This window comes from Nestor notabilis, unplaced genomic scaffold, assembly GCF_000696875.1.
Source record: "Nestor notabilis isolate BGI_N333 unplaced genomic scaffold, ASM69687v1 scaffold21157, whole genome shotgun sequence".
Lineage (NCBI taxonomy): Eukaryota > Metazoa > Chordata > Aves > Psittaciformes > Psittacidae > Nestor > Nestor notabilis.
Genome location: NW_009936287.1, coordinates 16,548 through 30,879, shown reverse-complemented (window position 1 = coordinate 30,879; position 14,332 = coordinate 16,548). Strand labels below are relative to the sequence as shown.

At 39.6% G+C, this 14,332-nt stretch overlaps 1 protein-coding gene across 1 annotated transcript in view; it reads left to right on the top strand.

Annotated features, from left to right (window-relative positions):
* Positions 1-386: 386 nt before the first annotated feature.
* The window catches only part of SCIN (scinderin), a gene marked incomplete at its 5' end in the record, with an annotated part of 14,532 nt that continues 586 nt past the window's right edge, over positions 387-14,332 (top strand). The window contains 11 exons of the mRNA XM_010018275.1: positions 387-488; positions 2,974-3,106; positions 4,872-4,960; positions 5,139-5,354; positions 6,403-6,524; positions 6,703-6,793; positions 9,314-9,484; positions 9,986-10,163; positions 10,629-10,750; positions 12,447-12,524; positions 13,620-13,680. Coding sequence (XP_010016577.1) covers positions 387-488; positions 2,974-3,106; positions 4,872-4,960; positions 5,139-5,354; positions 6,403-6,524; positions 6,703-6,793; positions 9,314-9,484; positions 9,986-10,163; positions 10,629-10,750; positions 12,447-12,524; positions 13,620-13,680 — 1,363 coding nt within the window. The remainder of the gene's footprint in view (positions 489-2,973; positions 3,107-4,871; positions 4,961-5,138; positions 5,355-6,402; positions 6,525-6,702; positions 6,794-9,313; positions 9,485-9,985; positions 10,164-10,628; positions 10,751-12,446; positions 12,525-13,619; positions 13,681-14,332) is intronic.

Sequence of the window (14,332 nt, the reverse complement as noted above, 5' to 3'; positions counted from 1 at the left end):
GCTGTGTGTGGACTCAGCTGCAGCATGGGAGTTTGTCTTAGAAGGAGGAAAGACAACTTCTCTGGAAGGCATTTCTTTGGGACAGAATTCAACATTTATTTCAGCATAAGTTGCTTTTTTAAGTACAGATTTTTCCCTTCTGTGATCTGTAACATCCTCCAGCCTCTAAAACAAACTGGCTGAAATGAATACATATTGGGAATGACATAAGTTTTTTCTAGCAGTAAGAAAGAGTTGGTGAACAAATCACCCATGAGTTTGGATTTAGACTGGGTTACATGTAAAGATGATGCAGACTAATTAATTAATTACTGGGACGGCCATTACACTGTTTGGGTATTTATACTATAGCACCTACAGCCTCTCTCCACTGAATTTGTTATTCTCTTGTACAGGTTTTGGGGAGCAAGCCAGAGCTTCCCGAGTGTGATGATAATGATGATGAACTGGCCGATATTACAAACAGAAGAAGTGCTAAACTATATATGGTAAGTATTTTATTTATTTAATTGCGTATTCAAGTTAGGTACACTCTATAGTATTCATGCATTCACTTGCCCCTCATATATGGAGTTCTGGCTTCAGTTACAGAACTACATTTATGTTAGTTGATTTGCAGCCAATGGGCAAGTTTCTCAAAGGATGCCAACCAAGACAGCCCAGATAATTTCAAGGAGGAAAAAATACGGATTATGTCCTGTTTACTCAGGAAAAAAGCTAAGCATCGCCTATGAAGCACTCGGTGCAGGTCAAAGAAGAATTAGCTGGTCTTAAATCAATTTTCTGTCTTCTTGATTTTAACAGTGAGAGTTTTGGTAAGCACACATGATTAAGTTATTCTTAACAGAGTTTGAAAGATGGACAGTTATGTTATATTTTTTATATAAATCCAAAGGAATTTGAATAGAAACCTCCTTTCTTTTCCAATGCCCATTTCTTCCTTCCTTACTTGCAACAGCTTAACACTGACTAGGACAGTGCCACTGCCAGAAAAATTACCTATGAACAAAATGGATTAAATATTGACTCCATTTAAATCAGTAGGAATTTCATGATTGCAGTCTGTAAAGTTAATAATTTTCCTCACATCATGCTAGGCATACCTACAAGAGGCATGGAAGTTATTCTTCAAACTAACAATACAGTATCTTACCTGTATACAAGACTACATTACTATTCAACAAAACCACTAAAAAACCCCCAAACCAAACTATCCAAACTATTTCCAGGCCTGTATTTTATTTTTTTTTCCATAGCTTCTCTTTCTTTCATGTTCTTCCACTTGAGAAAAGAAGTAAGAAGGTACTTGGAAAAGGGGGATGTTTTAACAATATCTATAAATCACTTTATCCTCCCTCTTCCCAACAAGAAAAGATTATTTTCTCCTGAAGACTGCAAGAAGAGTATTTATTTTACAAGCTTTCATTAGCATAGAGGTCTGGACCTTTTTCTTCAACACTTTGTGCTCTGGCTCGTGCAGTGAGGTTGCCTTGTGTGACGGAAAAGTCATTCACTGGCATACAATGTACTTTTTGTCTTCCCCATAGTAACTTAAGAGCAAGGATTTGGTCAACAAGTGGCAAAATTGACAGCACTAAGTGCTGCTGTATCCCCATATGTATGACCTTTTAGGTGCCATATACAGTAGCTTCGAGGCTGCTGTGAAGTATGAGAGAGGATGAGTCCCTCCTTCTGCAGCTCCTGCATCCCACAGACCACAGCAGGATAAAACCACCTCTCTCCCTACCTGTAACATGATTCTTCCCCTACCCACATGTGGTGGCAGGGGTTTACAAGAAGCCTATATGATCGTTGTTACAAGGCCATTTTTAGCCCTTGTGGTCTATGTGCTGTGTTTAGTTCCCATTAATCATTCCATTCTTGCCAAAAATCTGGGACATATTTAACTTTATAGCAGGGTTTTGGAGGGTGGGGAAGAGAAAAGCCTGCGTGTATGATCAGCCACTGTAGTAAGACAAGATTAAAGAAATATGTTTGCAGTAAATTTCTGAATCCTAAGAACTCTCAGAAAATTCTGTGAATATCTAGTAAGTTCCTCTAAGCACACCTGTCCTGCTAACAGAGCTCTGTTAGCTAAATTTAAATGTGCTGCAATATAACAGTGAGTGCCAAAGTCAGGAGGCAGGTCTACAGTAAGTCCTCACAATAGGTATAACAGTTGATTTTTATTTGTTGTATGCAGTAGCAGTTGCCATCTTGTGCTTCCATAATACACAAGGTAAGATATAATGGTATATTTATAATTAATATTTAATAATTAAAGGAAATAAAAACTGCTAGAAAAGTTATTACAATAGTAATAACTTCTTTCCAGTAGTAGTAACTGGTCTTTTCACCATGCAGGAGAGAATTTTAAAAGGTTTTAAAGGTCTACATGAGCTTATAGTGGTGGTAGAGGTTACAAAACAAATTCTGTAACAGATCTTATATTACAATTTCCAATTAACAAACTATAGATTATAAATATAGGTATTTACTGTTAATAACAGTGTAGGACTATTTTGTTACAATTTCCAATGTTGTTCAGCATGTATGTGTACTTTTGGCTTCATGCAGGTTGCTTGGTAGCAGAAGATAACACCTACGGACTCCACCAGTTTAGCTGAACATATAGGAGAGACTGGAGAAAATACAGGTTTATAACTGTCAGGTGTTCACTGAATGAGCAGTTGAACTGAAAGTGGAAAGAAATGGATTTATTTTAAGAAGTTGTTAGACAGGGATCCAATAAACTCACTAAAATTAACACTACATCTCCCTCTATTGGATGCAAGATGAAATGAAACAAAAAAAAATAATCAGCCTGCCTTACTTTCCAGCACAACAGCACACAAATTTCCTCTAACCATTTATATAGGAATGACAGCTGATCATTATAGTAATTCGAGGAGCCAAGATTAATTTGGAAATAAAAGCCAGAGTTGATCTAAATTTGAAATGTTTGCTTTTTAGGTGTCAGATGCAAGTGGATCCATGAAGGTGTCCCTGATAGCAGAGGAAAACCCCTTCTCCATGGCTATGCTTTTATCTGAGGAGTGTTTCATTTTGGACAATGGTGCTGCAAGGAAGATCTTTGTGTGGAAAGGTAAGAGATCACTTCTCTTGCAAATGCAGAAGCTACACAGATATATTTAAGGAGTCGACACAACACTGTGGGGACACTAGCAAGAATTTAATGCTGGCTGGACACCTGCACACAGTCTTCCTTGGTGCAGTCAGTGGCCACAGATTGTTCATTGGGGTAATGACCTCCAGATCAAGTCTTGTCTAAGGATCCTGGTTATTTCTGAGGTATTTGTAAGCCTGGGTGCCTAAATGCTTAGCTAAGTGGCATTTACAGAGCAAGCATAAAGAATTCTACAAATTCTATACACTGCCATCAAATCCTTATCTTCTGGGACAAAATCTGGACACGTAAGTTTTGATAATGGGTAGATTCCATACATTGCTCCACAGAAGTGTGAAATTGCAAGATGAGTGTCTTGGGCATCAACTAATAGCATAAAATTGCAAATACTTCAATGCTTCTTTTTTTCTTGTGAATATTTCTCTGCAGTATCATCAATGCTTGTAAGAGTGTCTGCAATTGCTTTGACTGAACATTTCCCAGAAGAATACTACTGAGGAATTAAGTCTGGACACCTTGTAGCTGGATTGTTGTGATACTGCCATTGCATCCAGTGCTAAGGATCTCCCCTTTTTTGTCTGAGGCACTGTGTTAATTATTCTGTGGCATTTATATTTCTTTTTACCATGTGCAATAGCAAATAATTAATTGATGCATTGGTCAAACTGTTGAAGTCAGTCCAGGAAGCAGTGTAAGCATTTTTCTTAAAACTTCATTTGCAGTTAGGGAAGCATCCTTTAGAAGAGAGCATTTTGGAAGCATTGTGCTCAGATGGCCTAATGTCTATCTGACCCCCTGGTGCCTGGTTTTTACTCTCTACCTGACAGCTCCAAGAAGCAAGCCAATAGGATCAGGCATAAAATAAATAAAATACAATTAAAGTCCTTTGAATATCAACCTATTTGCTCCTCAGTGCATCCTCACTGCACTGCTGTTGGCAATAATGTGTAACAATAATGACTCACATTAGTCTGTGAGTCTCACCCTTGCACTGGGAGGCTGCAGTTATCATCTCTGCTGGAAATCTTCAGGCCACTAAGCTGAGGCATGTGAATTACTTTTCTAATAATCTCATTCAGAATGGAATACAATGAATAGCTGATAAGAGCATCTTATTAGACTAAGAGGTCTTTGCAGTACAGTAATTGACAGCCAGCTGGGACACAGACCTGATAGACAATATCATCCCACAGAGATTTCCTGAGATGTCTAACACTGAGCAAGGCTGAAAAAGGAGCAACGGGTGGGGAAGGGTGGTGGAAATTGCACAGCTCAGCCAGACAAAATGGGAGTTGCGTTTACGCAGACTGTGGCGTTGCCTGAAGAAGTAAAGGCAGCTCTGGAGAGCAGCTTTATTTACCACATTGCAGCCCAGCGAGGAAAGTATTGAGAGAAAAGCACCAGGGTGTTCTTGTACCTTGAACCAAGCAGATATTATAAACAGCATCTTTTGATAGAGGCCCACACTCTAAGGGGAAAAAAAATGAAATAAATAATGTCCCCTTTTTTATTTTTATTTTAGCTGTTTTCTAAGCCACTCTTTTGGCCATTCAACTTACGTGTGAGTCTCCTTGCTCATGCTATGATGTCCAGCATTTGTGTTTGTTCAAGACTGAGGCAAAAGCAATGTCAGAGAGAACCTGACTCAAGGACATCTTGTTTTTGCAGGATCTGTAAGCTCACTGCCCTTTCCCATGTATTATTATCCTTCTGTTTTAACCAGGCAAAGATGCTAACCCACAAGAGAGAAAAGCTGCCATGAAGAATGCTGAACAATTCATAGAGCAGATGAATTATCCTGCCAACACACAGGTGCAATCTATTTATGAGATGATACCAGAAAAACATGAGCTCTGTTAAAAACTTTGGGTTTAAATCAGCAAAAAAATATTTTAAGGGCTTATAAGACACGTAACTCAGGAAAGTTTCTGTTTGAGTAACTGCGTCAGTTTTGTTTTCCTCCCATTTCATGTGTCTTGCTTCATTTCAGATTCAAGTCCTTCCAGAAGGAGGTGAAACGCCAATTTTCAAACAGTTTTTTAAAGACTGGAAGGACAAAGATCAAAGTGATGGCTTTGGCAAAGTGTATGTCACAGAGAGAGTGGCTAAAATTGAGCAGATTGAGTTTGATGCTACCAAGTTACATGAGTCTCCGCAAATGGCTGCCCAGCATAACATGGTAGATGACGGTTCAGGGAAAGTAGAGGTAATTTTTGTGTTGTGTTAAATTGTATCCCACCCACCCAGTGTAGTCTGTTACTTGTAATGGGATAGGCTTCCACACTATGTTTTCCCATTTACACTGTTGTGTAGAGTAGTGCTACATTAGTGGCAGTGTTGCTTCTATCATCAGAAAAGATACTTTGAAGTAAAAATTGAATCTCTACACAATACGTTTTAAAGATATACTTTAAATATGATCCTTAGCCTAAAGAAAGACTTCTGGCTTATATAAGCTTGAAATCTGGAATGGGAAGACTTTCCCTTGGAGTCAAAACTTCAATTTTTTGTCTTTATGAATGTATCCAGTCTGCTTTCTAGGGGAACCTTCTTTGTCCCTATCGTGTTTCTCATCTAGCCTGGATCTGAAGAGGAAAAAATGTCTGTACAGTCTTTCTAGATCTATCCATATCCCACTGCAGGAATATCTTTGGATTTGAATACAGGTCTGCATGTTGGGATTCTGAAAGAAAAAAAGAGATAAATACCTACAGTCTCATTGCTACATTTTCTAGGTTTCTAACCTCATATTTGGTATGGTCCATAGGCTTAAGCCAAAGCAGCTTAGATCTGCAACATTTTTTGGTTTATAATTTTAGCAGTATGTTTTTGGAGAGCAGTTGTTAGCTAAACCGGGCTGTAGTGAATCAAATAGGAAGAAATCTGCCTAACAGTGTGCTATCTGACTGCAGTGTGTCTCTCTCAAATGATATGGTAGTACTGTGATGAATCACAATGTTATGCTATTCATGTCATATTGTCATCTTAAGATCTTAAAGTAAGTTCAACATAGCATTAAGAGATGATCATGTGGCATTAAAGCATCAAAGAAAAGTGTACTGCAGTGGCTTGTTGATGGTCATTATTCATTCATTCAGTGGGTGCAGGGTGTATCTATCTGCTTCATGAAGAATCCTTCCTGGTTTTATTCCATAACACTTGGGAACAGAAACAAAGGTCACTCAAAGGGATGACACAGTGAATTGCTTCTTGCAGAGCCTCAGCATTCTCATGTGATTTCTCTGTTTCCCCAGATCTGGCGGGTGGAAAGCAGTGGCAGAGTTCCTGTGGGACCTGAGACATATGGACAGTTCTATGGTGGCGACTGCTACATTATCCTCTACACTTACCCTAAAGGGCAGATCATCTACACATGGTATGTTTGGTTGGCTTTGCACAGACCTCCAGTATGTGGATATTATTTTATGCTGAGTTTATGTCCTTTTCAGTAGAACTACATGTAAATGCAAGATTGTTTACTGTGCATCTGTCATGTAGTATGAGCTCCTTGTCATTTTGAAACTGGACTTAACCACTGTCTTTGTCTTTCTCAGGCAAGGAGCCCATGCTACAAAAGATGAACTGACTGCGTCTGCATTTCTGACTGTTCAGCTGGATAGGTTATTGAATGGTCAGGCCGTGCAGGTTAGTGTCTTTTGGATAAAATTCAACACAGCATGCAAGATATGCCAATTTCTATAAGAACTGAAAGGAGGAGCTAGCGTTTGAAGACTGGGAATGTTAACTGATCACAGTCTGTATTAAGCCAAGCACCATGGGCTCCTTTTAAGGTCAATGGAGATTCCCCATTTGAATCATTCTTGCTGAATGTAGATCTTCAGAAGAACACAGGCCTAACACGGCATAAAACTGCCTTTTCTTTCCTTTGACTTTCACTGTCTAAAAATTAGGTTTTAGTCCTGCCTAAGACTTACACATGCTGCACATGGTCAGCAGAGATCAGAAGATAAGATCCTCCCAGGGCAACTCACTCTGAATCAGGTGTCTGACAGGATGATACCCCTGCAGGAGCTCCCCTGTCTTCTTTTGATTATGGAGGAAGCTGTGATGTTTAGCCCAGATAAGACACCCAACTTTTAGAGGGCCAAAACTGAGATATGAAAGCCACATGACATTGAGCAACCTTGTTGAGTGGAAGGTGTCCCTGCCTGTAAGGTTGGAACTAGATGATCTTAAGGTCCTTTCCAACCCTATCTATTCTATGATTCTCTGATCTTTAAGGTCCCTTCCAAACCTCACCATTCTATGATTCTATGATATGATGAACTGTGTGACAGCATCTGGATTGTCCCTGCCTTACTGAGGAACTTGAGTGTTCCCATCCTGTAGTGCTTGCAACTCCATGAAAGCAGGATACACATCCTCACTTGCAGAAGTGAGGTGTGCAAGGCAAGGGACAGGACACTGGCAGCTAAAAGGTATGAGGAGATAGGCTAGTCCTAGCATGACTAGGGTGTGTGCTCTTCCATCACTAGTGAGGAGTGGTGGGTAGGTGGAGAGGTGAGAGGTCTCCTCTTTTCACAGGAAAGACAGAGCTGTAAGAGGACAAGGGGCAGAGATTTTCTAGGCAGTCAGAGAGTTCTGTGACTGCCATTTCTTAATTACCAAAGTAAAAGGCTTCCCCCACCCACTAAGGTACAGTTAATCTAGATGGCAGACTATACTTTTAGCCATTAATCAGTAATGATTTATGATTGAAATTATATTAAGGAAGGATTAGAACGCTTCTAGGTAATTACTGCTTGAAATATTCTTAACACGTGTTCTACATTTGGACAGAGCCCAGCACAATGTGGTCCAGCCTCATACCTAAGGCCAATACTAATACTAAAGTAATAATAATATTACTACTAACAACAATAGTAATGTGCTTAAAAACTCTTTTTTATTAAAACCAAAGGAGATCCATCTCACTGCAATGGACATAATACTTAAAAGCACTTTTAGCCTGAAATTAACTTAGGAATGTATATATGTGTGTATATATGTATGTATATATACACACACATATGTATATAAGCATGTGTGCATGTGTATGCATGTACATGGCTCCCAAGATTATATTGCCTGTGCTTAACGTCTGTATTAGCATGATTTGAAAGGTTTAAATGCTCTGTTTTGTGGTCACTAGATGGCACTACAGTCCAAATGACTACAAAAAGTCGTTCGCCTATTTGTTTTTCAGGAATGTTTCCTTCAGCATTTTTGTTGGCTTGTTTTGTTGTGTTTCGTGGTTGGTTGGGGTTTTTTTTCACCATCTGTAAAATCTTGCTGCAGTTTGGCACTTACGAGTGTATGTGTACTCGGGTGTTCTTATCAGGCACCTGTACTGGTCTCTGCAGTAGAAGCACTCGCTCCTGCTGCCCAGCATGACCACTGCTGCCCAGCTGCCCCAAGCCTCACCAGGCAGGGATAAGGGGCTGGGGCTTTCCACTTCTCTTCTGCTGGCTATGCAGCATGCCTCATTCCCTTTTTCCCCTTTCTTTCTGGGAGTGAAATGCAGGTAGTCACAAACCTGTCAAGGTGGTACTGATACAAAGGAAGAATAGATGGTTGTATACAAATAACTTAGCACACATTAACCTAAAAATATCCATTCTTCACAGCTCAATGTTTTTTTGAGATTGAAATAACATGTTTTGCATCTGTAATATGAGTTCATTTTTGTCATCCATGTTATCTACAAGATAGATATATGCTCATGTTTCTCACCCTCTGGCAGATAAAATACACATAGAAATAATGAACAGGATGAATACTCATTCTCTTCTGCTTAAATACCGGGCACCTGAACTTCCACAATAGTTCTTCAGTCACTCTATAAAATGCTATGAAATGACAGTTCTTTTGAAAAAGAGTAATTTTCTCATTACAGTAGATAGCAGCCATTTTAATCAGCTAAACGTTATGTTAAAAGTTTGAATCTTGTCTTTGTGTCAGCATGATTGACAAAAAAATCTCACAAATGCTTTAACTTTAATGTGTCTGGAACTATATTTTTAGATCTTCTCTGCTTGCCACTTCTCCCTCGTGCTAACATACTTCACATTATTGGCTAACATCCCCTGTGCTATTCAACAAAGACCAAAAATAACCACCTGTGTCCTTTTGTTTCTTTTATTGCATTTCTTTACGTATGTACAGATCCGAGTCAGCCAAGGCAAAGAGCCTGCACATTTACTGAGCTTGTTCAAAAACAAGCCACTTATTGTCTACAAGGATGGGACATCCAGGAAAGAAGGTCAGAAACCTGCTCCACCCACACGACTCTTCCAAATCCGCAGGAACCTTGCAACCATTACTAGGATTGCAGAGGTAAGGTCACCTGCTAAGTAAACCAGCTATTCCCCATGGGAAATTGTATAGCTGCCATGAGCCTCTCCAACTAACCTTGCTGAGTAGTCACATCTAGTAGGAATGCAGAATTCCAAATCAAATCCACTGCCCTAAGTGTCCAATCCATGTAATAAATCAAAGAGAATATGCTGTAACTGGCTGGAACCAAGCTACAGCTTCAGAGGAAACTGCAAGAAAAAGTGTAGTGAAGAGCCAGCTGACAAAGAATAGATAAAAAATCAGCAACCCTTATGAGATAGTCTTTCCCACTGCCAAACAGCCCTAAGTTTTGCCCTTCAAGTCAGTTCCCAGTCTCAAGTTAAGTTCTTCTCTAACTTGTATCAGTATAAATCTAGGGAAAATTTGAAGAAAAAAAGCATAGTTAATTAGCAACTATCTACATATTTTATATAAACATGCAAAATAGTGATTACATTATTTGAAAATATGAAGAATTAAACAATTTCTTTTTTGATCTAGGTTGATGTTGATGCAATGTCTTTAAACTCTAATGATGTCTTTGTTCTGAAACTGCCAAACAACTCTGGCTACACCTGGGTAGGAAAAGGATCAAGCAGAGAAGAGGAACATGCAGCTGAATACATTGCCAGCATTCTTCATTGCCAAACTGCTAAGATTAATGAAGGCCAGGAACCCGGTTAGTATGAGGCCACATGGTTGCTAGTAGGTAGCTAAGAATACACAGCACATGGAAATACAGCCTAAACGGGGTTTGTGACCATATATATTTTGTAGCCAGAACCAAATGCTCTTTCCCTTTTAACATCCAACCCAACACGGAGATTCATCCAGAACTGGCTGATGCATGAGTAGTGTGATGCCCTGGAAGTCTGTAGGACAGTAGCAGGAGCTGCAGAGGAATGTGGTCCTTTCTTTACCACAAGCACCTAGGAGGGGAGAAGGACATAGCACATTGCACTTTCTAGGTCTGCAAGTGACACTTTCATTTTTATTTTGACAAACTGCAGGAAGAACTGTAGGAAAATGTACTCATCTTTGGCACAGCAAAGATATTGTTTGGGGATTCTTGAAAAGTACCTAACAAGCTAAACCACCAAATGTTAAATCCACTGCTGAATAAATTATATACTGTGTATTTCAGAGGAATTCTGGAAAGCACTTGGAGGTAAAAAAAAATACCAGACATCATCACAACTCTTAACAAAGGCTGAAGATCACCCCCCTCGCCTGTATGGTTGTTCTAACAAGACTGGCAGATTTATTGTGAGTATATGAGGGATACTTTCTTCTCTGTTTAATTGTATAGTTTCTGGTATATTTTGCTTTGGGAATCATCAGACATTAAATGAATCTGGGGATCTGGCTTAGTTAGCTGTGCTTGACAAGAGCTGGAGAATTGATGTTTGGTGCTTTAAATCAATCCAAATGCACTGAATGGACAGAAGAATGAATAATGCAAAAGTTTGCACGCAGAGCTTGCTCCAACCTGGGACTAGAGGCCTGCAGATGCAAAAAGATGGGGCGTTTGCCCAGTCTAAAGCAATTGTGTTCTTCAGAGCATTGCTAGACTGCTTTCACTGAGAAAATGCAGGTCAGTGCCTTGCCCCTTAACTTGTTTGATAGTGGTGACGAGGAAATGTGCCATGCCAAAAATCCCTAGCAGTCTGAATTTTTCCACAGAGATTTAAGACACATAATTATGCGTCTAAAGTATTGGCCTGTGCTCAAAGAGGTAGAAAGACCAAGTTTCTTAGCAGAAATACACAAAACTGTGCACTGGGTATTAAGTCTGTGATTCAGGCTTAATTACTTACAATATTCTGGGAAGGCAACACTGTGTTACTGTCTGGCAAGGATTTACCAATTTTTAGGTGGGGGACATAGTTTGCTACCATCTCTGTAGCCTCCTTAAGACACAGCCCATTCATTTGAAGAGGGATAAAACAAATAGGAATCTTTAATAAGGATTTTAAAATCTTACAAGAGTACTAAAATGTATCCTTCTAACAAGCTTCTAAAACACTCCTGTGAAATACAGGAACCTCTCTGTAACAGTGTGCTGGGAGCTATGCACTTGTTTCGTATTTGTTTTAAGTTCCCTCTAAATTCTGTGAAATCCCCTCTTTCCTGAAGCTTTTCTCTAGTAACAGAATCATCACCAGTAGAGCTCACCAGAAGAGGCAGGTCAGATCACTCTGACCTTCTGGCACTGTAACACAGGGTGGGGAAAAGGAGTATCTTTTGCACCATCTGCTCACCATCTCTTCAGCACTCCTACATGACCAAGCACCCACACCTTTGACAGTCCTTTAAAAGTAGAGGGCTAACCACTAGCTACATTACTCTCTCTCCTTCACACATAGAATAATACTAAACTGCTTTCCTATCTGCCTGCACGTCCTTGGAAGAAGCAAACAGTCTGCATTTCCTTTGGGGACTAAGGCTTGAGATGACTTAGTCAACTGTAACATCCCACTGTCAGGTGACTGGAAAGCTTGCTTGGGTGTGTATTTCATCACTGAGCTCATCCACTGCAGACCAAAGCAGTTTCTTTCCCTTATTAATGAACATAAGCTGCAGGAATATATCAGCTGGGATCAGTTGATTGATTTGCTTGGTACAAGGTGTTCTATGGGAATTTCCCTGTCCCCTTCTGGAAGACCTCAGTCCGAACTTAACAACAGTCACAATTATGATGTAAACCTCTGCCCCTCCTGAGGATATCCTATCAATCCTGACAAGCTGCGAACTGATTTTATAGGACATGAAATTATGTGATTTGTTTCCTTTCAGAAAACACCCTTGACACATTCACCAAATCAGTTTAGGAGTGAAAAGAATTGCACAACAGCTTCTAGACGTACCCTCTTAAAAGTATCTTTGGTCTGTTCAAAATCAGAATATCTTGATAAATTATTAAAAAAACCCAAACCAAACTAAAACATAATTTCCTTTTCAGATCGAGGAGGTCCCAGGAGAATTCACTCAGGATGATTTGGCTGAAGATGATGTCATGTTGCTGGATGCTTGGGAGCAGGTAAGCTGTGTCCTTGACCACTGCTTTTCATGGTAACGATGATAATCTATTCCTTACCACTTAGATCATAAGATGGGAGGAAAAATAATCTTTTGAGAATGGAAGAGGTTGTTTTCTCTAAATTATACCAGAGGGAGCTATATTTTTTGAGCTACACAATGTGCTAGTGTGAACATACACAACTGAATTTCCAAGTATCATGTAGGACGGTGGCAGGCGTTTCCCATTAAAACCAATGGATACTGCAAGACTATAAGCCCCTGCAGCGTTCTGAAAGGCTCTCGATAATGTTCTTGACTTTATCACTAAAGTTTATTGATTTTTAAAGGAGAAAGTTATTGCATAAAAGGTATTCAGAAGCCACCAAATCCATGTAGCAGCAGCACCTACAGAAGGGGACAAAGACTAAACCCTTACACAGATTTCTTCAGAAGAACTGAGTGGAGGTTGGCAGAAACAATCTCCATAATTTTCCCAGCTTCACTGAGAACTGAGAATGTTGAAAGCTTTTTGGATGACTTGTAAACTTACTAGGGGTGCAGAGAGCACATCTGTTTCTCACAATATATTCTCTACCCTTCCTCTCCGCTTGGAAGGAAGTGGGGAGGAGGCCACAGATCACATGCTTTGTGTTCTTCAGCCTTATCTTTAAAAAGACTAAGGTTTTTGGAAATGAGAAGGAATGTCCAAGGTCCATAAGGCAAGGTGGGTGGAACAGCTGGATGGAAAGTAGTTGGGACATAGTGACTTAGGTAAGACGGAAGTAAGTCAGAGACACATAGTTGGTTGGTTTCCAAAGGGATCCTTGACAGAAAAAGAAAAAGCGGGGACTGCAGATCAAGGCTCCTGTTTTCCTTGTGAGAGACTGTACTTCTATCCTCTGAAATCTCACCACTCTCTTGACACTGGAAGTATGGACCTTTATACACTCTGATGAAGGGAACTCTATCAATTGTGGTTTGTGACAGCTGTGTATCTCTGCTGTCTTTTTACAGTGCATATTCTTTCTCCTAGTGGAATCAACTGTTTTGTACTTTACCTGCTGTACACAACATCCTTGTAACAACATGGGAGCTATATCTTTCCTGTTTGCAGGTTTTTGTCTGGATCGGGAAGGATGCTAATGAAACTGAGCGACAGGAATCCATTAAATCTGGTAAATCAAATCAATTTGGAATAATTTTGAGTGAAGTAGCATCAATATTACTTAAAGAAGTGAAAAAGATAATTTAGAAGAAATCTAATTATGTTTACAGTGTTTAAAGGAGTTACTGAGCTTATTAGGATTTAATCCTGGAGAAAATTATTTTCTTCTTCAAATGTGCTTTAAAACTAATTTTATCTTTATAATCTGTAAGCATATGAAGAGTAAAATTAATCAAGATAGTATTGTTAAGCTGCAGAGCTTTTTAAAGAATATATAGGAGAGCTCCATGAAAGGAAACTGCACTGAGAAGAGAAAGAATTGAAAAGGAGATACCTACTGAGCTGTGCCCTACACTAATTTATATAGTCAAAGGCATGCCAACAAATCCTCGTCCTTCCCCTGCCACCCTTCACTGAGTTAAATTAGGAGGAGGAAATTCCAGCTGCAGAACAAAGCATGACAACTCATGCAGAGTGCACCTCCTTGGAAAATCATGTATTCTCTCTGCAGTGATTTAACATAGCTGAGCTGTTCTGACAAAGTTTGTGCTAAAAACACTTGCAGGTATTTCCCTGGAGCATCTGGGGTTACCTGGCTGTGTTTCTAATCTGTATGGATGTCACGTTGCAATGTTAAGGGAGACTATACTGTCTTTAAAATA